The sequence below is a fragment of the Pelecanus crispus genome, chromosome 12, assembly GCF_030463565.1.
Source record: "Pelecanus crispus isolate bPelCri1 chromosome 12, bPelCri1.pri, whole genome shotgun sequence".
NCBI classification, from domain to species: Eukaryota; Metazoa; Chordata; class Aves; order Pelecaniformes; family Pelecanidae; genus Pelecanus; species Pelecanus crispus.
Window position 1 is genome coordinate 18116816 of NC_134654.1, and position 27761 is coordinate 18144576.

Genomic DNA, 27761 nt, shown 5'->3' on the forward strand with positions numbered 1-27761 from the left:
AGAAAACGAGCACGCTACCCTGCCAGCAGAGTCCCGGGCTGCAGAGCAGGAGCTGTATGGCTTGAGGTTCCCTACGCTTTACAGCCACCGGTAAAACACGCTGCTGCTCAGCAGAGGTATGTGCGTCGCAGGGAGATGCCCAGCCTCCCTCCCCACCCGCCCCAGAGAAACCCCCTTGGGGCTGCGGGACTAACCGGAAAGCTGTGGGACGAGGGAGCACAACACCGGAGCAGAGACTGGGACACCAGAATAGGGAAAGCAAATGTTTATAAAGGCCAAATACCCGTAACAAAAATAAATTTGTGCTTTCCCTCCCTCCCCACCCCTCCCCTCCCCTGCCACCCTGGCTTTTTTTGATTTTTTTAAATACAAATTTTGTTTAGGAAAAATGGAAGCACCATTTGTTACAAACCAAACGAATAAGAGGAGAAATCAGGAGGAGGGAAAAAAAAAAGGACAGACATATTAGAATTAAACACCACGGAATGTTAAACAGGTTACAGGCTACCATTCTAGCCAGTGCGGTTAGGCAGCTTAGTGAATTAATTGCTTAGGAATTAAAAATAAATTATTATAAAATAGATTTCTGTACATTTTACATACATATATATCTCTTTATATACGCAAACCGTGCTGGGCAAATAATTACAGGTGACTTTCCCACACCAGCCTCAGTCCCAGCCGAAGTCCTGCCCTGTCATCTGGTAGAACTTCATGTTGAAGGGCCGGTAGAAGTCCCGCAGTCTCTGCACCACCTCCTGGTCTATGTCGGGGTGGGTCCTGCCTTTCGTCTTCCCCAGGCAGTGGGGTTTGCTGCTGCCTTCCGCTTTCTTCAGGCATGGGAACCCCTTGGTTTTGTTGAAGTAGAAGTGTTTGTCGGTGATGATCCTCTTGAGGCCCAGAAAGTCCTGGACCCTGCCCAGCTCCCCCGCGGGGTCACTGATCAGCCTCTCCCCACTGACAAAGAGGATCTGCCCGATGGGGAAGTAGAGGAGCCAGTTCTCCAGGTGCTTGGCGTAGATGCCAATCTGGATGGCGCTCCACGAGGTGTCAATCAGGCCCGTAGTCCTGTTTTTGAAGGTCAGGCTCTCAAAGGTGGGGATATCGGGCTTCTTAGAGAGCGTCTGGGTGTAGTCCGAGATGGCTCTGGTCACGGGGTCCCGCACCACCACGATGAGCTTTGTGCCCTTGGACATGGAGGAGATGCGGGCTGGGGCCTCCTTGGTGACGAAGTAGCTGGGGGTCTTCTCCATGGTGATCTGCCCCTCCAGGGTCCTGGGCATGAGGTCCCTGCCGGCAAAACACGCAGACATAGGTCAGAATGGCCGGTAACAGGAACAAAAATACACATATGCATATATATATATATATATATACACACTCACACATAGATACACAAGAATTTTTCTCCCTAAAATGCCTACACAGGTCATCTAGCTCATACAGATAAATCCATTTTCCATTGATTTAGGGATTAAGAGGGGATTATTATTAAAGGCCACTGTATTAGAAATCCAGCTGAGTAATCTCCCAGTTATCCATGAGTGGATTAGCTGGGCTGCACTCTGCACCTGGAGTGTGGCTACATGTACCACACTGGCTTCCAACCAGCCAGGATGAGTCCTGAGCTGCACCAGGCTTTCCTGGCTCAGGCCAATGCCGGAGAGCCTTCAGCCCCAGCCCAGAGCTCATTTTCCCTAGGCGAACAAGGGAAACGGTGTAGTGGAAAAGCAGGAGCTCACCGGAGCGTGTCCCCCTTGCTTTCCCTTAGCATCCCAAACACACCACTTTTCCCAATTCAGGCAAGAGGGTGGAATTTGTCCCTGGCTTGTCAATAGCAGGACCTCGCCCAACCGCAGGGGTCCTCTTGCACCCAGCTTCACCCATTGCTTTACTATTTGCTATTGCTGTGCAGACCTGTTCCCTAACACGCACTAGAAGGAGCATCTAGAGCTGCTTCAGCACATCCCAATCCAGCACCCAGCAAGGACAACCTCTCCCCTCTGATGCCACGCAGGCTACAGCAGGTCAGGGCACAGGATATGACCACGGAGAACGCAACCTCAGCTCATGGGCAGGATGTACCCCCACAAAACACCCTTGAAACCTAAATCCTTCAGCAATTCAAACTTATTCCCTGGCTATCTCTAATTAACAATGTGTGGAAAAACTAGAAAGCTTGCAGAAATCACGGAAGCAGCACAAAGCAGGAAGAGTAATTTTTTCCTATCATTCACTAGGCAAGCTTAAATATTTCAGACCATTTACCAATTCTTTCTCGTTATAACCCAAAGGGACTCATTTGCTCTGGGCTGCGAGACAGTTAAAAAAAAAGGCAAGAGGGGAGTCCACCACAAAATTGAAGCAATAAAACTTGATGAAGTTTTCAAAGCATCCACCCAGCACAGAGAAATAACCAGCCAGTGTGTAATCTGCAAGCCTGAAACAGCGGTTCCCTCAGACGTACGACATTGCACACAGAGGCTATTTGCTCCCCGATGGCCATGGCCTCCCTTACCACTTTTATGCTTCTACAGCAAAGATCACCGTGGGCTCTTGCAATTCAAAAAGCCACTGATAATTTGTGCTAAAGCCAATGGATGCCCCAATTAAGAAGCCAAGGAAAAAAATTTGACCCATCTGTTCTGAGGCCAAATAATAGGAAAACCAGGAATGAGAAGTGTGATTGAATCACAAATCATCACATGCCCATGCAAGCTGGTCAGTAGCTATTTTATGCAACTGCTATTTAGCTCACATTGTACCTGGTATTTTACTTCATCAGCTTCTGGCATTAACTTTATGCAACATGTTTACTGGCAAGGGGCACCCAATAACTACACCTCTGCACCGCAGATGAGGTGTTCTTGGGTACTGCCCATGAAGCCCCTTCTCTGTAGACCCATGGTGGGAGATGGTCCCCATACCAGATCTGCCCAGATCACTGGGAGGTCGTGATGGAGAAGCTGGACTGCGGAGGAAGGGGATATCAGCTTGTGGGAATCTCCAGCCATGCCCAAGGGTGGTGGCAACCCCTAGGGCTGTGATTTCAAGGCCACGCAAGTGGAGTTCCACATGCAGATAAAAATCACACTGGTCTACCAGACACCTGGGACACGAGAGCTTCTGGAAGTCAGGAGCCAGAGTGTGCCAAAAAATAAAACCAAAATAAAACTCTGACGAATCCTTCACCTTTCTGGCCAACTCTGCAAACCCGTTAACGCCATCACAGAACAGAGCCAGTCAATAATGTTCAGGGAGCAAGTCTTAAATCTGTCATGGGCTGATGTGGATTTCAACAGTCTACTCATTAAGTGGTGTCTCTTTTTATGGCCACATTAAATCCGGGTTCTACATCCTGCACTGGCCACTGACCGCTTTCCAGCTTGATTTAAGAGGTTGGTTTCAATCCATGAAGTCCTTAATGGACTGGGACCTGCCTAGAGAGGAGACTGCTTCCCAAGACGTGCTCACGACAGCTACGCCGCACTGAAGCCCTCTGGCTTCAGGTCAGGTCCATCAGATTACTTGCTGTACAGGGCCCTGCACCTTGAGACCGATTTCTCCTCCAGGAGTTTTACAGTCAATATTTATCAGTCTCCTGGGAATGACGCAAGGCTTATTTTTGTCTCCTTGCACAAGAGAGGCATTGGGTAGGGCTGGGCCATGAAACAGGAGGAAATTGCTGGGGGTGGAGGTGCTGAGTCAGTTGATCTGGTTGGGAGACACAGGCTCTTAATTAGCGTTTCAGCAAACACAGAGGAGCACACCGCAGAAGTGGAAGACAGCAAGGAGCAACTCTTTGTCTAAGAGGCATCCACCAGCCCAGTGTCAGTCCGTTTGCAGACCAGTCAGCACCTGAACCCACACTCTTGATTTGTGGCTGAGGATATCCAATATGTCTTGTTTCCAACAGAGATGAGAGTACTCAGTTCTATGCAGATCTAGACCTCCCAAAATTGCTTTTTTGGAGAGGACCTGAATCCTTGGCATTTGCATAACATCTTGCCTGTGACCCGTCACAGCAAAAGAAGCAAGACAAGGCACATCACTGATACTGATACTGCTCTCTGGCTTGGTCAGCCCAAGCTAGACAAGCAGAAATAGAAATGGAGCCTTCAACCCAAGAACAAGAACTGAATCCACCAAAACCAGCCTTCAGCGCTAGCTCCAGCACTCTCTTCCTTCACTGTACCCAGATGGGTGCTGGGCATAGCCCAAAACTAAGATCCTCGAGATTGTCTCAGATGCGGCCTTGTTTGAAAAGTGGCTGCATAAAAGCTAGACAGCAGCAAGTGAGGCCAAATATTGTGGCTCATGAATGTGGTTTGAACCTCTGACAACATCACATCTAGGAAAGCAAGGTTTTATTGCATGGGTCTGTCCATTGTGAGGAGCTCTCCCACCGTTTCCATAATCTCCCATAGAGGCATCAATCCTCATGCTGGCAGCCAGAGACAACAGAGCCTCAGGGACAGGAGGAACTGGTAAATTTGCTGGTCTGAACACACACAGGTGGAAAAGTCACCAAGAAGCATTTATTCCCATTCAAACCACAACCAGAGAAGGGCAACTTGGCCCACGTATAGCACTGCAGCTCCAACACAACACACCGGACATACATGTTGGTGGAAGTAGGACCAAACTCCAGCTCTGAACATGTCTGCTCTGGGGCTCCAAGACAGCAAGGGCTGCACTAAATGACAGCCGTTGCAGAAGGAGGGCAAAGGGGAGCTGTAATGGTCAGAAGAGCTGTAGCCACTGTGCCCTGGCACGATGCAACCCCTTTGGGCGAAAGTAACAGGAGAAACCCATGGTCAGCTCAATGGCGTACATGCAGTTCAGCCCTGGGACAGCTCGTGACAGCTGTGGAGTCCTCTATTTCCATGGAAGCTTCACAGGCATGTTAGAGACCTGGGCAGCTTCTGCCAGCACTGTTAGGTGCAAGATAAGAATGGCAGAGGTGCAGCTACCACCATTGTCCATATGGGAGAGGAAAGGGAGGTGATTAAGGGAGTCAGGCTGTGGGAAATGGGGAGCTCAGCTGAGCCCTTGGACAAAAGCTGCTGCACCAGTTGGGACAGGGCTGGATGGAGACACCACTGAGGGCTGTAGCGGATACTGTAGTGGAAAATAAAGATAGTATGAAAAGCTTGGCAAGCAGTCCCTCCTGCCTTGTTATCCTCCTGCCTTCTGGCAACCTGGAGTTCAAAGACCTCTGGAGCCAGCATCTGCATCCAAATCATCCCATTTTACAGTGACTGTGAACTGTCTAATCCTTTCAAACCCATGAATACTTCTGGCCTTGAGAACACCCCACAGCAGACAGTCCCAGCACCAAAGCACTGCCTTCACCCATCATTTGAACCCTCTCCCTACATCCCTGCTTGGGAAGGGATGACACCCCTACTTTCTGAGCAAGGAAGAGGAAAACGAGGATGAGCAGCGCCAGCAGACTCCCAGCATCCCTTGTTCCCCACCAAGCCCAGCTGGCAAAGCACTGGCAGGGCTCAGCACTGCTCTGCTGACTTCGGCAGAGCTGCCGGCAGCGTCAGGGGTCCCAGTGACAGGAGGGAGCTGCTGTGTGAGCACAGCTATGAATTTTCCGCAGGCAGAGAGCAGAGCCCCTAACCCTGAGCTATTAACATGTCAAGAGGGACAGAGGAAAAGCTTTTCCTTTAATGAATATTTCCTCAGTGAAGCCTGCACCCTTCATAGGCAAAGTGATAGGCTTAGTCTAAAGATGGATTGGCCTACTTTACCTATTAACCACTTAGACTAATGTAATAAAAGCTCTCTGTATTCAAACAGCCCTAATCCCCAGCCCCACATAGCTCTGAAGCCTGGAATAAGAAGGGATGCTAAAACAAACTCCACCAGGCTGCTGCTTGGAGAGACTCTGGAGGGAGGAATTATATTTTTTTTTTAAGGGCAAACTTCTCCAGTATGAAAACCGGACCCAGAGCAAGATAAATTTACAAAGTGGGAATGACAGGTGGCCACACGGTAATCCAATCCTGAAGCCTAATGCCCTTTGTGGCAGCTTTTGTCTGCATAGAGGGGCTCCAGGCTAATCTGCTGCCACATCTCAAGGAGGAACGGCGAGGGACCGCAGGCTGGGGGGGGTCGAGGGGACCTCTGCAACCTGTTGCTGAGTTATTCGCCACAGGTAGAACAGACCAACGCGCAGAGCAGAGCACAGCCGTCATTACCCGCTTTATCCCCAGGGACATCTGTTGGTCCCCCCACGCACCTCCTGCCATTTGCAAACACTGGCTGGGATAAACCCAGGGTCTGCCGGAGCCCGAAGCCCTGCAGCGGGGCTCAGCCTGGGGGGCTGCAGATACAACCATCCTCGGCTGTCTGCCCGCACAGAGGTCACCGTCAGGCTGCCCAGCCAAGACCCGGCACGCTCAGGTGCTCCTGCTGCCAAACAGGAGTCCTGGAGCTGAGCAGATGATGAGTTTTCCTTCCTGGGGAGGGTTTTGTGCTGGAAATATTCCTACCCAGCACCTGGAGCCACCCAGCATCACTTTCGGAGATGTTCCCCTCACCCCAGCGCGCTCAAGAGCTGAAGTCCCACTGGTAAGTGTTAAAATTGGGGTGCCCCATGCTGCAGCAACAGCACTTCCCAGCCTCAAACCCCTCTGCTCCCGACCACCCCCCTTGCTCAATCCTTGAGCTGCCTCAGTTTCCCTCTGCAAGTATGACAAAACTCTCCTAGAGGAGATGGACAGCTGGGTATAGGGGATTGTAAAAACAAGAGAAGCATTGTTACAGTCAGGATAAAACACTGTAGTATGGGGATGCAGCTGCGAGAGGCAGACCAGGGAGCGCTCACAGCAGTCCCCATGGCAGCTCTGCCAGCAGATACAGCAAGAATCACCTTTGGTGCAGAATTTCTAGACTTCCCCCCACAGCTGTTCCTTGGAAGCAAGGAAAACAGACGAAAGGGAAGAAAAAGCAAGTTGAACTGTTTTGGACATCAGCCACATTCATGCCGAGTTCAGGCCTGTAATCCAGAACCATTTGCTTTGCCACCCGGTGGTGCACAAGCAGAGCATCCAACCTATTTCTGGACAGTTTCTACCCAAATTCCTGACTGCTGTTTCAAGCAGACAACAAGGGATTTCTTCCCAGAAAACCAAATTTTGGCAACCTGACTGTTTCTGGGGAAAGCGCCCCTAAATCCTCCCAAAAGGCTAAGCAACCACATAGATTAGATTGAAAGCTTATGGTAAGAAGGTGAACAGAAATGGAGAAAGTAGACACAAAAGCTCTTCTGCCATCCTGGGAGGAGACAAGATTTTTAGCCTCCAGAGTTGTGACAGGGAGTTTGAAAACCTGAGGTAACAACAAGCCCATGCAGCACAACCCGGAACGTAGTACAATTTGGTGCATGTGATGAATTTGTTGTGACTTCTGCTGCATTTCTAATTTGCAGGTTGGAAAGCAAATAAGCCTGCTGTTACCAGCCAGGAAAAGCTTTAAAGGAAACAAATGAAGAAGATGAGGCAGGTTGAAGCCTCGTCCCCTGCCACATTGATGCTCTCCAGTCTGCTGAATCCTTTCCTGTCCTGTCCCTGTCCCCATGGGCGGTTTGGTCCCCTGTTCCCATCCCAACATGCTCCTGCTCAGCTTTGCTCTGGTTAGGATCCCACCAAAGCCAAAGGGCTTGTTTTAAACCACAGATCATCCGTCCGCTGCCTTAAATCAAACACACTTTTGAGGAGGCCTTTACTGCCATTCCTGCCCTGCACAGCCAATTCTCATTCCAAATCCCCCTGCTTCTCTGCCTCTTCCTCTCTTCCCCCTCCCCAATAAGTAAATTTAAGCCAAGTGAGCTAAATCTAGTATCTTGAAAAAGAGCTGTAGACACCCAGGAAAGGATGGGCGTGGCATCTCCATTGCTGGCAGCTTTGCCTTCTAGCCCACCTGCTCTGCCAAGGTGATACCCCATTATTCCCAGCCTCTGAGGCAGCATGTTGCTTTCAGAAAGCAGGAAAAATGTACAGTGGTGATCAGAGCAGCCAAGGGCTGGATTGAAACCACACACTTGTAGCCCTGCACCAGCACACGACAGCGAGCAAGAGCTCTGCAATGCTCTGGGAAGCAAAAACCCAGAGCATCACCAGCATCACTAGCACCACCAGCTCAGCTCCCAAGGCCACCACATTACACCTATCGCAGCCCCACCTGGCCCTCCTCTCCACGGGACTGATCTCAACATCATCAAATCCCAGAAACATTCCCTAAAAGCAAGAACCTGACAAGCTCAGGAAAAGACTGTTAAAGCATTTTAATTACATCACAGAGCCTGCCACCAGCATCAAGGTCAACTTGCTTCAAAATTACCCACTTGGCTTTGACTTTGCTTTCTGGTGGCAGCAGCTCTGGATGAGGGAAGAAGGAAGGTGGAGAAGAAGGAAGAAACACAGCGAAGAGGCAATAGCAAATCTTTTTTTGGGGGTGGGAGCACTTGCTGATTTATTTTTTGATGCATCACCTTTTTCTTACCAAAATTTCCTTCAGCTCAGGCTGCCGTTGCACCAAGGACCTGTATAGTAGCACACAGCCTCTCCTCTTTTTATGACCAGCAGTAAGGGCAACATGTGTGCCTTTGTCTCAAGCGGGAGCCCATTGTTTGCGTTGGCAAATTATACAACAATAAAAGGGAACGGCTGGGAACCAGCCTTGGCCTTTTTGAAATGGGTGTAACCCTATCCAGCTCCGTCAAACACTTGCCACGACATTTACACAAAACAGATGATGGGAATTAATGAACTTTGTGGGTGAGGAAGGGGTAGGTAAAGGAGGAGGGAAACGGGGGAAAAAAATAAGTGGGCCTGAAAGTAATGTTTTTCTCACTCTCTTTGCTCCCTGCCCCCAAATCTGCCAGGTGCCCTTCACCTGTTGGGGAGTTTGGGGATTAGAGGAGGCAGAGGAGGGTAACAGCGTGCCAAAGGTCCTCATCATGAAGCTGCTCCGGGGCTTTGATGGGGCCAAAGACCCGGTGGCCATGGGTGGCATCACCACATACCCCACAGGGACAGACTCTGGCCCGGCCATGGAGTCTGATCTAAGTTCCTTTGATGCAGATAAAAAATCCCATCAAAGGCTGGAGGGAGCAGGAAGACAAGGGGCACCGGCAGATGGTCCTTTGGTCCCCACTCCACGCAGGCAGAGCCGAGTCATGCCAAACAGCCCCAGCAAATCAAAGCAAGCAGTGCCTCAAGGAGGGGACAACATGTTGCTGCAATCACAAGGGGTTGGGTTTCTCAGGTTTTTTTTAATAAAAGGCTTTATCCACCTCCCCCAAAGTCACTGCATTCAGATCAGATCTGGGAGCCACAACGGAGGTTTGACCCTCCCTGTGCTGCAGGCAAGGGACATGGGGCACTTTGCCCAGCCGCAGCCACAGAGCTGACGGTTTGCAGCAGCATCTGAGCACCCAACCTGGACAAAGCAGGGACTGATCCAGGGACAAAACCTGGAGAGTTTGTGCCTCCAGGAACAGCAATCAGTGTGATGAGCAGACCCTGCCTCTCCTGTAAAAGCTGCCTCCCACCCCACGCCAACCAAAACCCACCTCCCTCCCAAACACCTCCCCTGCCTCACAGGTTTAAGTGGCTTAATTAGAAGCACAGACTCATAACCAAGATAATGACATGTTATCCCTCACAGGGCTGCTGCCTTGTATAACTAAGTGCCTTATATGGTGCACTGTATAGCTGCAGCCTTTAGGGGAGGAGTAACTTAGAGCAGCAGAAACACTTGATAGGAGTCTTCTCTGCATGGGGACAGGGTCTGTGCTTTCACCAGACAGCATAATAAAGAGGCCAAAGAACGACAAAGACTCCTTTGAGGCTGATGGGTGATGCAGCCGTCACTCCTGGGACATGCCTGTCCTTGGCGATGGATGCAAAGGCACAAAGTTGTTCTTGGAGGCGGCTGGCTGGAGCAATCCCCCTTCCCACCCTACAGCTGATGCTCCATGATGGCAGCCTTTGGGAGGAAGGGCTTAAGGGGATGGGACCAGCCTGAAAGCTTGGAAGAAATGTATCCTGCTTGCAGATGCTCTTGTGGATATGCCCACAGGGTGCAGCCTTCTCCTTCAGGTCAAAGCCCCTATAGCCCAGGAATCTCCAACCCTGGCCATAGGAGGACTAGGGCAGAGGAAAAACAGGGCAAGAAGCACCGCCTGTCCCCCACCACTATTCTCAACCTCCACTAAAATTCAGCTCAGGAACTTTCCTGGGCCCGATGCAGTTTGTCTACCTAATGACCCTCAATCGACCTCTCTTCCAACCTCTTGTCCAGGTTTCTCCTGAACCCACGTAGACCCTCCACATGCACAGCCCATCCTGGGTCCTTGCTTTGCCCATTGTGCACGAGCTCCTGGCTTCATGCTGTAGCCCCAGTCCTTGCACCATGACACCAATCCATCCCTCCCTCTATCTCCAGCCCAGTTCTGACTTTGTAGAGTACTGTATCTTCCCCCAAGGCATCTCTGCCAGGCTGAGGTCTCCCAGCCTACTTCGTCATTCCTCAAACAGAAATTCCTCCAGCCCTAAGGAACAAAACGTTGCCACTGTCACCAGGTGGACCCATGCACCGACTGAACATGTGCTGCTGCAGAGATGTGGGACCAAGGGCCAAGTTTCCAATTATTTCCTTCCCTCTTCCCCCAACAACAGCCCAAGACGTTACAACTGCTCAGCAAGAACTTTCCCTCCTCCTTTGCTGGAGCCAGGCAAGATATTCATCAACTCTACTAGTTCATTATATAGGCCCTCCTCTTTATGTAAACACCGAAGCCTCTTTCTGTTCCCCATCATACTTAAAAGCTCTGAACTTCCACTAAATAATTATCTTCACTGGGGGGAGAGGGGCAGCACTTTACATATCAAAGGGCTGCTTTGGAGGGATTTACAATAATTTAAGATGAAGTGGTAAATATTCTATTCACTCCTGTTCATCTCCATTAATAATTATAATCCTATTAGCAAGGCCCCAAGAAAGTGATTGCATTATCATCTAGCAAGCATCTATGTGGATTTCTTGGAGGGGTGGGATGGGGGAGGCTATAGGCAAGTAAAGAAGTAAAAGCAACAAAAGATGCAATTGCCAGCACCTCCCCTCCCCCAGAAGGATTTGGTCTCCATTGTCCCGATGCTTCAATAGTGCTTTGCTCTGAAAATACGAGCTTTTGAGTGCAGTAAGGGGGTGGGGCTGAAATGAGCATCTTATTCCTCTCGGTCACCCCCGCTTCCCTTTCATTGCTGCGGGTCCCCCCAGTGCCGCTCCGGCCGACAAAGCGCACACGTTGCTGTTCCTGGCGGGCGCGGGGGCCAGGAGCAGCGCCGCGATTAAAAGCTAATTGCTGTTTATGGGTGAGTTCTTTAGAATACCGCCCAGCATCACTGGACTTCACTGCCCACTGGTCGAGTCATGTGAGATTACTATAATCTGTCTCCATTTCCCAAAAAAAGGGAAAAAAAGACTGGTTTTGTTTAAAAGAAGAGCAGGGAGTGGGCAGTTCTGTGAAACTCATGATTTAAGGGGAGGGGGGGGAGAAACCCTAAACCCAGCAGGAAACACGACTGAGCTAACTGGCAAACTGGGACTAAAGACTTTTTTCCAGCAGATCGCAGGGCCAACTGACTCTGCCAAGCTGTGTATTTCATTTCTGTGCCATGCCACCTCTTAGTACACCCTGCTGGAGTGTTTAACTGGAATTTATCCCTGCAGTTGCGCTACTGTAGTCTCCTTCCCTCTCTTCTGGCACCTGAAAGCCACCAGTACCAGTCCTCACCACCTCCACCAGAAGCAGGCAGCTCAGCTCTGCTCACCCTGGTGTGGATGTAAGTCAGCAGCTACACTGGTGCAGGTCTGGAACAAGCTAAGATTACTTTCACAGTGTCCAAGAGTTTATTGCAAAGCGGTAGAAATATTTTTCTCTATAAATTAAACAGACAACAGCCTGAAAGTGAGGAAAGAGAAATAATTTTAGGCACCTGCAGAGATTTCAGCGCTCACAACTCGCTCCTGGGGAAAAATTCTCCGGACTGCCTCTGCCTCTTACTCTATCACAACCAGAAGGACCAGCCATTTCTCTTCCCTCAAAAATGTATAGCTCTGAGTTAACATTATGTGTACTAAGCTCCTGCAATGCAAAGATTTGGTAGATCTACTTATGGATTCATTGCAAGATGAAGCTCTGCTCTCAGAACCTCTTGCAGAGACTGCTGGTTTAACACATTCCTTGTACCAGACATGTTACTTCTTGAACTCAGCATTACTTGGGTAGCACTGATCCTGCCTTTCGTGGGAAGCTGGAACTAGTATCCGCTGAGCTTGAACTAGCTCAGCAGCTGCAAGCGCAGAAGTAATGTCTCCATCCAAAAAAAAAAGACCAAGAGAGTCAAGGTCTGGAGTTATCAGCTCAACTGTGGAAAGAAATAAGAAAGGCAAAACCCAAAATGTGGCTGTTGCAAGGCTTTTGCTAGCTCAGAGTAGGCATAAGCAAAGGAAGCCCAGCTTGGAAGAGGTGTAAAAGCAGATAAGAAGTAATAGCTGGTGGGAGATCCAAAAAACAGCTGTGGTACATGCAGGTGACAGAATTGTCCCCTGGGGCAGAGGACGTGGGGCCAACATGGCTGTCACTTGGGTTCAGCCAACCCCAGAGACCCTGATCTCAGGCGTTTGGCTTCAGCTCCAGAAGGAGCACAACCGGGTTGTTCCCATAACTCCCACCACAAAGCCCACCACTTGCTGTCAGCTCTTTTGCCATGCAGTAGCAGCTCGGCCACGTCCAAACAGCACTGGTGGCCACTGCTCGCACCGCAGCCTATTCCCAAGGCTCTTCCCTCTCACCCCTTCCCTGCCATAGAGGTTCAGCCAGAACCAATGCGGCAGGAGCATCAGCCAGTGCCAGCAGTGTTCAGCCATCAGCAATGCACCCACCAGCCCAGCACAGAGTCTGTAGCTCCAACCTGCTCCCACACCCACAAATTTGCTCCTCTTAATTTGCAGCAATGGCACTAATCCTCTCAAAGATGTTAAAACCCCACAGGCACTGCTACTCACTGGTCTTTTAGACATCCTTCCTCTTTATAGTTCTTGGGAAAATGCTTCCTTGCAGCAAAGGGAGCAATCTCCATCAAGTTAAACCCCATGCACGTGGAGACCTGGGGCTTGGGCAAGACAAAATCGGGTGTTGAGATGCGTAGAGCCAGCACTGCAGACTGCATACAGTTTGCAGGCTTTCAGCTGCTGTCCCACAAGCACCAGGTGTTTCAAGAATTAGATGCCCAAACCAAGTAGCATCATGAGTCATCCAAGAGCTGAACCACCTGAAAACGGAGCAGAGCATCCTGCTGGCTCCCCCAAAGGGATGCACCACAGGGCTGGACCCTGCACCCAGCACAGGACACCCTGTTACTCATGACCTGTCACACCAGACCACCCCAGGGCTCCTGCTCCCAGCTAGGGCACCAGGAGGTATTCCTAACCCAGGTAGCCCATGGGAGGTTATGCTCTTCAAGGCCCTTCCCCGGGGACCCATTATGACAGATGCTGGTGGTGGGGAGCCCAGCAAGCAGAGTACATATCAGTTTGGACCCAAAGGGTCTTGTGCATCTAATGCAGGGGGAGATGGTCACTTTGTGTAGGCCCTAGCCATCTGTATGGCAGCTACGTTGCCACCACAGCGTTTCTGTAGCCATGCTGCAATAGGAAGAAGTTTCCCAGAAAAGGGGTTGGTTCAAGAGAAGAAGCAACCCCTGGTTGGGTCCATTCTAGGGTAGTGATTCACAGGGTTTACATGGATACAGATTTTTATGGCACATACTTATAAATCAACTTTCTGGCTAAATAAGCACGCACCAGTGACCCCTGCAGCAGCCTCTCTCTAACCAACAAAAGCAGCTTGATGCAGGCAGCCAATACTGGTCCACCAATGCTGAACACTCAGAAACACCTAACAAACTTCCACCCAGGACAGGACTACAAGTAGATGAACTTCGGCACTGCTTCCCACATTGTCCCTCTCCCCTGGGGCAGTGCCAAGCCACTGCATTTCACCTGCTCTGATTTTGCTCGGGGAAGGCGGGGGGGGAACCAAAACCAACGATAACCCACAAAGCAAAGACTCAACCCCAAATTCAATGTTGCACAAGTCAACAGCCACCGAATAAAACCAACGCCGCAACATACAGGCAGGACCACGTTCCTGTATTGCCACATTCATAAATCACAGCCCTGCTGAGAGGTCTTTTGCATTTTCCCCCAACACAGAAATTAATGCCCTAATCTGTGTGCTTGCACAGGCAGGTAACAAGTCACACTGATAATGCCGCCCTTTGTTAAACACCCGCATGAGCGGCCCAGCATTTGCACAGGGAGGGTTTTGCTTGCCACCTTGACACACATTTTTCCTAATCAAGTCTAGCCTTCCTGCACTGGGGCTTCACAGCCATGATTAGAGGAAAAAGTCTCCCAATAAGCCCCAGAGCCCCTTTCTGCCCTGAGCAACGCCTCAGCTCACACCCCTCGGTTCGTAACCGATGTGGGGGGAGCAGCCCTGGCGATTTGTCTGTCCTCAGGGTAAGACATACCAAAGGGGAGAGCTTAAAGCACTGTGCTAGGTTAAGAGCCCCAAAAGGGACTGGTGCCAGCAGCAGCCACATGACAACTCTGCTCCTGCTCCTCTTCCTCTCTGTGGGAATAGCAAAGCAGGGAGGGGCACAGGGAAGCTGCTTTATTCACCCAGCAGCGCCTTCCTCTGGGCACTTGAGAGCCCTTGGAGCATCTTCCATGTGACAGCTGAGCCGGAGCCCGCTAGCTCCTCTGCAGCACATGGGAAGGGAGTTCTCAGGGTGGCAGGGCCAGGGCAGGCTTGAAACAAGCCTCGATGCAGACGTACATCTACAGGTCTTCAAAAAAGCCACATAGGATCTCCAGGAATCCACCTTCTGCACCTAAAGGGATCCTATGGGCATCCAGCATCACCTGAACAGCAGAGGCCTTTGAAACAACAGCTCAGAGAGTGGCCAGCTTTCCATTTTCACTATGGAAAAAAAGAAGTTACAATTTTTTTTCTGTGCTTTTTGCTAATGCATGCATGTTCCTAACACAGGCCAAGTGATGCCAGCAAGCTGCTGCCAAACCCCAGCTGCATGACTCCACCTGCCTCTTCAGCAACACCCAAACCAGCCACGTAACTGCAGCACTGAGGTTCCTCCTTGACTGTCTTAAAGATAAGTGGATGCCCCCTCTGACCGTCAGAGGACAGGTCACCTTCCCAGTGGCCAGTATTGGTAGTGAAGAACAATCTCATCAGAGGAGGACCAGCTACGTGGGAAGGTGCCCAACCAAGCAAGCGTGTCCTGTACTTTCCAGCTGGCTGCTCACTACCCTAAGCATCCCATCACGTGGGTCAACAATTTTAAAATTGGTTTAGACTTTATAGCAAGCTGAGACACCCAATTCATTTCCAAAGGTCTCCTACTTCCTTCCCAACAAGGGAGGGGGGGCACAGACCACAACCTGAAATGGTGGCAATCTGGACACTGGCCCAGTCAGCATGTCCCCCGTTGGGATGAGCTATATTTACCGCCCACTGGAACAAAAGGCCTGGCAAATTAACACACCGGTGATCCTCTCAGTACTGATCCCTAAATGCATTTTAACACAAATGGGATTGTCACCTCAACTCATTTGTTAATGGATTTGTGATTTACAGTCATAAAGGAGTAGCACTGGAAATTAAGATCACTCCATGGTAAACAGACCAGGGCAGTGAGTGAGACACGTTTGTCCAGGATGGGATTTTTTCCCCCAACATATTCAATCAGACCAGTATGACCTTCCCCAGTCTCTCCTCATCCTTTTTACCCTCCACACCAAACATTAAGCACAGAAAAGAAAATTAAGTTCCAGGACAAAAAAAGTAGTGTGCCCATTGAGGTAATCAACCTAGGGGTTCGTGGTGCCACGGCATCCCAAGGTCGGTCCCCAGTGACACTACAGGACTCAGGGTAGAGCAGAAGGAACCAAACCAGCCTTGAGAAGCAGTGAAACTCCCAGCAAAGGAGGGAGACAGGCACCAATTAGGGAAACATGAAGGAGCAGGTCTGTCTGCAGACTCCCCTCCTGCCCCAGTCATTACGTGGGATCATGACGTGGTCATAAACAGTCAACAAAATAGAGTCAAGAGCTCTTTAAAGAGCAGGCTCAGCTGGTGGAGATGCTCTGCTGCAAGTACAACAGATGCAAAGCACTGCTTCTAATTAAAAAGGTATTCACATAATTAGAGACTTCACATCACCATACCAATGATTTGATCTAGTCCAGCACACTTGCTCAGGCTGTATTTAAGAGGGCTCTCCATGCTTGCTTTCCACTTCTGACTACTTGTGTTGTCTTTCTTCATAACCCTGCCCACCCCTTCACACTCTGCAGGCTGCGGTGGCAGGTCCACGGCTACGGTGGCAACAAGAAAGACCTCATGGAGCAAAACCACACATGCCATAACCCAGAACCGACCTTCAGCATCCCACTCTGTTTCCATCGAGAGACAATTTCCTTCCAGAGCTGGTGACAGGGCTGAATTATCCTGTAGTCCTTCAAGCCCTTCTGCATAAAGGGCACAGTGGGCTGGTCTGCTAAGGCCTTGGAGCACAACCCAAGTGAAATGACTTTTCCCTGAACACTGAGGAGTCTGAATGAGAGCTATTGTTATTCAGATGAAACCAAGTGTCAGATTAACAAATCAATGGGCATAAGAGATATAAAATGGGTTACCATTGAAGCCTTTCAAATACCCAAACATATGGACGAACCAAATGTGAATTGTAATTGACTCACTCGCACCTTTGATCTCTACACTCTTGGGTTCCCAAAGAGACAGCCCGGCCCCCTCTCATCAGGACTGAACTGATTCGGGACTCCAAAGCCTTTTCTTTCTGCCTCCATCTCCTGGATGTAGATACAGCCTGGCATTTGGAAATTGAGACAAGCCAGCTCTGCCTCAGAGAGCCAGGGAGCTGGAGATAGACAATCCAAGTTACCCAAACGCAACCTCTCACATGGAGCCTGTCAGCCCCAGGCACCTCTTCCCACCAGCCCTGGTCCCCAGTGGTGGTCCTTGGTCAACTGGACGTGCACAAGGAGGTGCCCGGGGAAGCAGCAGAAGAGGCCTGGGAGCAAGCGCAGGTAGTGCAGACACACTCCCCCACTCCTCCCACAGCTGGCTGTGGAGTCTGTTCAGTTTTCCAAGGATTTCACTGTGCAAAGCCAAGGATCAGACTTTGCTGATAGGTTCGTGGTATGCACGTGCCCCAGCTGCACAACCTGGACTGATCTGGAACCACTGAAAGCTGCTCTGCCCTTCTCCAAGTACTTCGACATCTGACAGCGCACATCACCTCCACCTCATTAAGAGACAGGATTTTTAATTTTCCTGGGGTATTTCTACATTAAAAGTAACCTGGAGTTCAAACTGAACCTAATCCCTAAATCTTTTTACTTTTGGGGCTTGCAGTGAGTGAGTTTTGACCAGTTTTGGATAGACGGAAGAAAGTAAAAAAAAATAAGCATCAGTTTTGATACCATACAAATCTAAACTCCACAGGAGCTGCAAGGCAAGTATTTGCTTGACTCTAGTTTCAAGCTTCATTACAAACTTTAAGTTGCTGTAGCAGTCCCAGGAAACCCAGCCCAGCTTATTCTTCTACCTCCATGCTGCAAACCCCACACAAATGTGCTTTATTTGGAGGTTTTAACCCAACACCAAAGTGGGGTTAAAAAAAAAATGACACAGCTCAGCTATTGCTATACTGAGCCTCGAAGCAACAGGAGTCTTGAAACGCCTGTTACTGAAGGCAAACCCCAGTAGCTATTCCGAGTACTAGGCTATTCCCAGCATCAGGCACCGATACCAAGTGAAGTGATCCCCACCAAGAGGGCAGAGATGCTGCACATGTCCTTTCCTCCAGCACCAGCAAGAAGACGACTGGGTGTGATGGGAAAACTGGGTGAGCCAGGGAGTCCCCTGGAGCAGGTATTGCTCTGTTCCTATCATTTCTGGGCTCAGACCCAGCTGTGCAGCTGCTTTACCCGACTGGTAAGCCGTGCTAGGACGGCTGAGCGTGCAACAACCGCAGGGCTCACCTGCAGAGGAACCAAGGAAGGAGAAGACTGTGGGGAGGAAGGCAGACGAGAAGAAACTCCTGGGCTCTTAATCTGCTTTAGGACCATATGAGCTTGCTGTTTATATATAGCTTAATTAATTATTACACTGCATTTAGCAGTGTGACCTTGAAATCATCTCTGGGGGGAGCCAGCAGCCATGGTGCAGCCAGGGCAGTCAGCCAAGGCATCGGTGTGCACCAAGACACCAGGACACTCCCCACATGCAGGGCAGGCTGCTCCTCCTGCGCGTCCGGCTGTCCGGGCAGCGCCAGCCTGCAATTAAGAGGCTTCGGAGCAGACAGCAGCTCCCAGCCCCTCTCAGCTTGCAGCAAACCCAGGCTGAAACCCTAACCGGCTATTCCACTTCTGCTTTGGCAAGGCTGATATCTTCTCCCAAGGCTTCGTTCACTGCTCAACACCCTCTATTAGCTATTCCCTCTGCTTTTCAAAATGCCATGCAGACAGCCCAAGGCTCATGAGCTACCAGACCAGCTCGAGAGGGAAATTAAAAAGAAAAAAAAAAAAAAAAAAAAAAAGCTATGAGCTTTGTGTTAAGTTGCAACAAGTTCAGTGCTGGGGAAGAGGGAAGGAGATGGACTTTGCTAAGCCCTTCCTCAAGAAGGGGCAACAGTCAGGCTGTTTGGCTCTTGGGCAGCTCAGTTTGCTCAGTCCAGCCGTGGTGAAGCCAGAGCAGATGCTCGGGGACACTTACAGACCTCCATGAAGCCCACTGCCCCGCTGCTCTGGGGCAAGACCTTTGGGAGCTTCCCCCATCCCAGCCCACCTGCAGAAGATGGGGATAGCCCCGGTGCTCGCGGGGACCAGCTCCGATGCGGCACAATTTGCTAAATGTGGCACCAGAGGTGGGTGCAGGGGGCTTGGAGCAGAGAGGTATGGCATCAGGTATCTCCTTCACCCTGACATGCAGAGACGCGGGGCAGAGCAAAGCCATGGGCTCCCTCTGCAATTCACATTTAGCAGCCACATTCCCAGCCCTGCGTATAAACCAGCTGAGGACCATGTACCGCCGCTGCTGGGACTGAAGGGCTGGACACACCTGCTGTTTACTCCAGCACCTCCTGCTTCTATTCCAAGTCTAATACACCTTTAAAAAAACAAACCGAAGGCACGCCAAAGCTACAGGCCTTGCCAGTTTTTAAACAAATATTTAATAGCTCAATGAAGCACCAAAGCACTTTATTAATAAATGCCGGGGTTTTGTCCTCCCCCTAGTGACGGGAAGATCTCTGCACTGAGCCACAGGCACCACCCAGGCTCAGCTGCCTGCTGCAGCCCAACAGACCCCGTTCCAAATCAAAAATACTAATGCAATTTAACCTCACTGTAATGCCAGTGCATTCTGCTCTTCCCGTGTTTAATCACTCTTTCACCAACTCAGCAGTTTATTCTAAAGATTTCCTACGCCTCCACGTGTGTCTCGCCTGTACTTCGCAGACTTTCAAGTTTTAAGACAAGTTTGCGTTTGATACTTGAGACAGGCTGCATGCTCAGGGCTTTAACATAAGGCTTGTCTAGCTGCTTTATCGAGGTTAATCATTGTAATGGATTTTGGCTTTGGGAAAACATTTTCTGTACTCACAGTCACACAGACACATGCCGAGGACCTGATCCTGGAGCCCTCCCCCAGGCAGGGCTTTGGACTGCATTAAACACTGTGAGATCTGGGGACCTGGACCAGTCCTGGCCACCAGCACGCTGCTGAAGACTTGTCTTCTCACCAGAGCCAACTTCCCACATGAAAAGTACATTTTTTTTTTTTTAAAGAGAACCAGTGTTTTCACACCACCCGCGCTTGGTACTGCCGGATAGTGGTTGTGGCAACAAAGGATTTGGCCTTGCATTCACATGCAGCAAGGGATGTATAAAATATATACATCCACCTATAATACTATACCTCAACATGTAAAATAAAAGCCCATGCACAATTCTCACTTTCTTCTGGAAGAGCTGCCTGCTGCACTGCCAGGAACGCACGCTGGAGGGGAGAGGCCATGCCAATTCAAGGGAGAGGTTACAACTGCTTGCTTTTATTTTTTTTTTTATATATATATATATATATAACTGCTCGCTAGTTTATTATAAAGTAGCCACTTTGGTGGGTTTGCAGAAGTCCCCGGCAGACTGGCCAGATTACAGCTCTGGTCTTATGAATTTTAGCAGCACAAGACAACAAGAGGCTGTCCTTATGAGGGAGGACGTCTCCCTCCAGCAAGGGTTAGCAGAGCCAAGCCCCCCAGACGCCACTGCACAAAGCTACGTTGAGAGCAGGGTTACCCACGCGTGGCCTGGCATCCAAGACCAGCTGCAAATTAAATTCTGGGTCAGATCCTCTGCTGCCATAAAGTGCCACAACTCCCTTGAAGCCAGCGCTAAGTCACAGCATCCCTCAGTAGAGACGTTCTTTCTCCATCCCTCTTCTGTAGGGAGAGTAGAAAACAAAATAGATTTTGAAGCAGGGAGTTTCTGAGGAGGTTAAAGCCGATGTAAAGCATTTAGCAGCACACAGCATTATGTTTCTTTAAATAAAGTTCTCTCCTTCCCTGCTATCCACCATGTGACAGGACACTGCCACGCTCACTTATTTCAGCAGAAGAAATTAAAAATGTGAATTATTTATTTGAAATCAGCGTAGGTCTTCTGCCAGCAGCATCCTGAGATAGGAGCACACATGCTCGCCGAGATGGGATGCACGGTCTTGCAGGTCAGCAGACAAGGAAGCCAGCTCACAGCTTCCCACGTGCCCTTCCCCAACCTTGACAGCCCTCGCCCCCTCCCAGTACAAGGGCACCACATGCAAAAATCACCGTCACTGAGTCCATTTTCCTCTTCCATCTTCAAAGCCATTACAAAGAGGAAAACCACCATGGGGACGCTTGAAACCAATTTGGCACCAGAAAAGGTTATCTCCTTCCCGTAACATTTATCAATGAACTAAGGTCTACTACACATCACGTCTGAGCAGTCCCCACCATCCCCAGGCACAAAGATGCTCAAGACAGAGGGACTGTGCTCCGTGACCTTGGCTTCCTCTTCTCGTCTGACTCAGGGCAAGATGCGATGCCATTCCAGACTTGTGTGTGGGTACATTGCAACCACCTCCAGTCCAGGAGCAACTCCTTAATGGCAACGCTATGCCACCAGTTAAGCCACTGCCCTGAGTTAACCCCACGTTCCCTCTGAGCCTGCCTGATAATCAATACGTTTCATCACGGGAATCCTCGTTTCCATTAAGGAAGTCAAGATAAGGTCCATTTACTCAGTTGCCTTCCGGCTGCTGCTGGCGATGGCCGCTGGGCTGAGCTCCTTTGAAAAAAAAAAAAAAAACCACATGGCATTTCTCGCGAGCTAATTAAGAAACACACAGTGAGCTGCTGAAAGACCTGAAATTGCAACGGCATGGGCAAGCACCAGTACAGTCATCAGCAGCAAGTCAGGACCCAGCACAGCACTTAGTCATTTCACAAACCAAAGCAGCAGCCTCTCCTCCAGCCACTCCTCACACACATGGTGACAACAGGTAGCAGCCAATAGCCCCTGACCCCCTAATTACACCACTGAAATAACGTGCCCCACTATTTGTCGTTCTTTGAGCCCATACGTTAACTGTCCCGCACGGCCCTGGCCAATTCATTATCCTCTGAACCCATCGACCACCCATGGCCACACCAGCAGAAGACACGAATGCTCATGCTGAATGATCACTAAATTAGACTTCTTCCTACTTGGGATGGATTAATAGCACCAAATCCAGGCTCAAGCTGACAGAGCAGTTTAGCAAGTGAGGCCTGATGGCAAGACAAGTCCAGGATCAGGCCAGGTCGGAAATACAGCTCACAAGAACAGCAGTTTGGGTAGAGTTTTTATAGCCACCGCATCCGGGGCTTGCTGGATGCTTTTAAAAACAAAGCCTTCACTGGAAGCGCCTTGAGGTATCCAAAGCTCAGGGTGTGTTACAGACATTTGCCATGGCCCACTTGAAAAGAAAAAAAATAATAAATCCCAAACCCAGAGTTGAGCCCGTGGGTTTTCGTTCCCATCATTTTCATGCCAAGAAGGAGCACAACGTTCCCCAGCACGCCACGCAGTGCTGCGCTAACGCGATTAGCCAGGCAGATCCACCATCCAAATAAGTCACCCCCAACGCATGGTCAACTTTGAAAAGTTCAGCAGCTCAACAGGTGAGGCCATGAAACCCGATCACGGCAGACAATGTTGTCCCCCCCCAGCGTCGTGCTGGGAAGAACTTGTCACGTGCGTCATATCGGGCAACATGCTTGAAACGGAGCAGTGCACTGAAACCCCAGCAACACGAATAATCTTTGCCATCTGTTTGAACAACTCAACCCTCCTCAGATCTAAAGGAATGATCCCATGCAAACACAAGGGCCTTACTGACTGATTATAGCAGCCCAGCCCTTCTTTTTTGGGGCCATTTTCTTCCAAACTTTGCACAGCAGCTAAGGCAACGTCACGGGGAGCTGCTGGAAGGGCCAAGGGGGCGCTGAACCCTGTGCACGTGTTGAGGGGACCATTAAAAGTCCCCGCTCACTTAAGCACGACACAATGCAAGGTCAATAGTTGATTTTTCCGCCTCCCACAACAAAAATCTCAAGGAGCAAGCTGCTTGGCAAAGCCACCCCAGAGAACACAACTGTCCTTTAGGATACGCTCATTCCAACCAAATGCAGCTCATGGGAATGTGCTGGAGGAATCGGTCAGTTGCACCCAAGTTCAGTTGGGAGAATCAAGACCGTTCCCAAACTTCCCTGGGCCAGCAAGCCTTGCGACACGCAGCAGAAACAACACGTTGAGTTTTGCAAGCACCCGGTTGTGTCCGTGCCGACACCTCCACACTGCTGGATCCGTGCCCTGCTCGGGAGGCTGCAAAGCGCGGTGGCAATTAAGCGGCAGGTATTAAACCCTCGCTACACTGTAAAGTCAGGATTCCGAGAGAACGGCCAAACAGAGGGGCAAAATCCTGCCTTGCCGAAGGTCTGCCCTTGGTTCAGCAAGGCTTTCACCCCTGCACGTTTAACCGCTATCACTTTATCCTTCCCCTGCTCCCTGCCTGGCCCATTGCAAGCACCAGCACTGCGCTGCTCGCACCCCCACACGCTCCTTGGGGCAAAAAGGAGGCTCCTGGGGGAAAATAAATACATTTTTTTTTAAAAAATGAGGAAGTTTCTGCCAATTCAGGAATTGCTGCAGAGCAGCACTTCGCACATCAAGGTCCCCAATGCTTATTTAGGTGACTGGGGAGTCTAAGAGATGCATGTTTTGAAGCTGTTTATTGCACACCACCAGACGACTGGGCTTGATCCTGCTGACCCAAACCAGCCACAGCCTCAGCATGGTGAATGAATTAAAGGTAGCTTGGCAATAGCGGGAAGATTTTAATAACACCACCCCCCCCAAAAAAAGGAAAAAGAACGAGAGGTCTCCCCTCTGTGTTGCTAGAGGCAGAGGAGCTCAGGCTAGTGCTGCAACCGAGATTACAGCCGGCGTAGCCATGGCACGGGGTTTCCTAGCAGAGGGCTACAGACTTGTAATATAAATCAGTGATGTTGAGTGGGGCTGGGAATGCTCAGCCCACGGCAGGAGGGATCGGGTACTACAGCCCACTGGGCCTAAAATGATAAAAAAAAAAAAAAAAAAGAAAAGAAAAAAAACCCCAAAACCACATAAGACTAATGACACAACCTTTTGTCCTTACTTTATGTTAATTATAGGACAAAAGGCTTTCAAGTCTGTAGTATATTTAAAAATGCATCATTGTTGCATGAAATAAAAAAGGGGAAAGAAAAACCCCCAACAACTGATTTTCTGGGCTTGCAAGAAACACTTTCACCCATCCCAGCCCATACAGTAAACCTATAAGAAAATAACAACGGGCTGCCGGGCAGGCTGTTTGTGCAGGCAGACAGACACACACGCGCACAGGCTGCAGAGCTGAACTCCTTACTGCTGCGAAGAAGAAACTTCTTTATTATCCAAAAATTCCAGGCACTACTTAAAATTAGTTTGCAATAGTGGCTGGATCCCGTTTCTCCTCTGTCATGGTACATATTTTCACTTGAAATAGTTAACATGCTGTATTCATTAACGGGGGGGAAAACCCCACAATGTGCGTACAGAAATTATTTCCATTAGATTTGTACCAATCTCACTATCGAAAAAAATCAATTTATTTTTTACCTCTTTTCCCTCTGCTTTTTAGGAACGGTGGTCAGCGCCACTTGATGCTGTTTTGCCTTCCACACAGAGGAAAAAAAGAAAAAAAAGATTTCATTTCACTTGACAGAAAATGGAGCAAGAAAAAAAAGTTTGTATTCCCTCCTTCAAAAGTTATTTTCTATAGATGAAAACTTTAGACAGCGATCAGTAGTTAACATAAATATGATTAATTGCAAATACCCCAAAATATAAGCCTTCATCAAGCTAAATAAGCAAATTTGTGATGCCTCCTGCTTCTTGGAAATTATGAGAAAACATCACATTGGAACACTTCATTATATGGCAGGAACAACTTAAAGAAAACCAGATATGACCAAATTTAGACAGAAACCAGTCGAATAAAATATACTGAGAGACATGGGTCAAAAATTGCATCTTCATCATTTCAAAGCCAGGTAATTGGATTTAACTACAAGGACCAGGTGCTGAGGAGACAAGTAACTCCCCCAGTTCCAAAGTTCAGTCAATTTGTGCAAAAGCATCTGAAAAACAGAGACAAGGCTTGCCCAGCTCGCTGCACGATGGCTGGCACAGCGGATATTTTATAGCATTTTTAATCCCATTTTATTGGGCCATTAACAAGAAAATTCAAACTCATCTCCTTATTGACATTAAGATAATAAATAAAAGCCTCATTAGGGCTTGGAGAAATAAGCATGCTCTTGAGGAGTGCTGAGAAGCCAAGATTCACTGAAGTCAGTGGGAGTTTTGAGCTATATAGTATCTGATTTCTAACACTGAAATTTATAGGAACAAACATCTGTGTCTAATTCAAATCGAAGTTAGAAATAACGCACAATTACCAAACAACTTGACTGTTGATTTGAGCAAATACATCCTCCCCCCATATATTTTAAATTATTTAGTCTTCTCCCCTCCCCAGTCGATCCAGGTCCCAGTCCCACAGACAGACAAACACGCTCCGGTCCTCAGGGTGAATTGTACCCGAGTGATTTCAAGACCTTCAGCATCACTTATGCTCGCTGCTTGGGAGCGTCACCATTCAGATCTGAAGATTTGTTGTATTTCAGTTAAAACACCCCTTTTGCAAAGACACTATTTAATAACGTAGAGGTGCGTTTGCAGGGATAGGGCCCATGCTGCTTAAAATTAAGCAGCTGATAAGGTGAAACTTTAAGAAGTTACATGCAACTTTGATGCCAGCTTCTCCAAATTTAAAAATAATGTGTATCCTTTAAATATTGACTTTCGCCCGCTGCATCTGGGGTAACAGATTAATGTAATCATAAGCATTATTCTCTCCTTCTCCCCTTCCACCTCTTACTTGTAAAAGATTAATCAACCATTTTATGGTCTAATTTAGGTGCCTAATTAAAAACAGAGTTCAACACGTACAACACCATTTTGCTAATAAATCCTGACAGGTCTTCCGCTCTGTTATATGCAAATTCTCCTTTCAAATTGCGAGATTAGTAATTTTTTAAAACCAACTCAATTCATAAAGATTTCATCTTGGTCACTATGGGACGACACGCTGCATCCTCCACCAAAATTCTAGAATTTCATAAAACGAAAGTGCTTTCAAAAATTACTTCCTCCTCACCAGATCTTAGCCTGCATTCATTTCACTAACTGCTGAGGGATGGCAACATTAAAGAAAGAGACATAAACCTAATCGGACTTGCAGGGTGGGAGTTTCAAGACTACAAAGAGGTTAAAATTCAGAACTTCACAGCTCCCACCTAGCTTCAAAGTTTCCATCTCTGTTCCTTTAGTATTCCTGTAAACACTCAGCAGAAAGACATATTCAAAATATTCTTCGTAAAGGTACTTCTATCATAAAAGGCTGAAAAAAAAAAAACTTAAATGGGGTTCAGCGCCGCGCTCGGCGTCCCAGCAGGGCTGAGGAGCGCCGGACTTGTCCTCCACACCCATCGCCTCCTGCTTCTTGAAGCCCACCCGCACACAGACATCGCGCGCAGGGCTGCTCCTCGCAAAACTACTTACACATCCACCCTTGCGGGACGCAATCCCGTAATTTACAATTTTCTCCCAGCCAAAAAGTTTCATCCCGTCCCCAAAGCACACGTTACACCATCGCATACCACGCCGCTATCTTATCCCCAGCGCTAGGCTGGAAATTGCAAGCCAGAGCAATTTATCAGCTATAAAGCTGATTACAGTGGAAGGAGAAAGTTAACGGAATGAAGCGATCGAGGAAGTTTTATCTCTAACGCGGAGCTGCCGCCTGCCAGTCCCGGGCTGCCGCTGCGCCCCCAGAACGGGTCAGAGCCCCCCAAACCTGCCCTCGCTGGGAGCACGCCACGGTGCAGCCTTGCTCCCCCACCCGAAGGGCGTTTCGGACATGCCAGCCATCCCCCAGCGACACCCCCAGCTGAAGGAAAAACACACGCTCCAGCAGAAGCCCTGGAAGCACAACGAAATAAAAGGGTTTAAAAAAAAAAAATTAATTAATATTTAACCTTTATTTAAAGATTAAATGCCGTTTGGCCAGCATAAAGCCTGCAAACAGCCAGCCGCCGCCTGGACTAACGGGGAAAGCAAGTTGCGCGCAGGGTGTCGTGTTTTGGGGTTTGGTTTTGTTTTGGGGCTTTTTTTTTTTTTTTTCCCCAGGGGTTGCTTTTGCGGGGGGGGGGTGCATTTAGCGGAAGGTTCGCATTTCGCCCCGGGCGCTGCCCCGAGCTGCGGAGAGCCCGGGGCGGGCGCAGCCCCCGCTCGGCTCCGCTCCGGGGCGGCCGCCGCGCACCTCCCCGCCGGGGCGCACCCCGCGCCGGGCCGGGCAGGCCGGGGGGACCCCCCCGCCCCGGAGCCCCGCCGGGCAGGCCAGGGGGACCCCCCCGCCCCGGAGCCCCGCCGGGCAGGCGGAGAGGCGGCTACCTGTACCAGGCGAGTCCCCGCTCGTAGTTGCGGTCGAAGAAGTGGGGCTCGGCGCCGACGGCGCGGACGTCGGGGTGCACCCGCAGGAACTCCAGCAGCGCCCGCGTCCCCCCCTTCTTCACGCCGATGATGATGGCCTGCGGCAGCCGCTTGGTGCCGGAGCCGTTGATGAAGCTGGAGATGGGGCTGGCGGCGTCGGGCGCTGCCCGCTGCTCCTCCAGGCTGCTCTCCTCGCCCGGCTCCCCCGCGGCCGGCGGCAGCAGCTGGGGAAGCGGCGGGGCGGCGCGGGGCGGCGCGGGGGAGCCGCGGGTCGCCAGCCCGGCGCAGGAGCCGGCGCAGGAGTAAAACATATAGAGCCAGAGGAAGAGCATGATGAAGAGCAGCAGGAGCCTCCGCCTCAGCGGCGGCGACGCCACGGGGACATCGAGGCAGCGGTTCAAGCGCTGCCCCAT

At 49.8% G+C, this 27761-nt stretch overlaps 1 protein-coding gene across 1 annotated transcript; it reads right to left on the reverse strand.

The window, feature by feature from the left end:
* Positions 1-671: 671 nt before the first annotated feature.
* Positions 672-27761, reverse strand: LOC142594676 (heparan sulfate glucosamine 3-O-sulfotransferase 3B1-like). The gene is made up of 2 exons (XM_075719798.1): positions 27310-27761; positions 672-1290 (listed from the first exon to the last, which is right to left on the reverse strand). Exons 1-2 carry the CDS (start codon positions 27759-27761, stop codon positions 672-674), a joined length of 1071 nt encoding a protein of 356 aa, XP_075575913.1.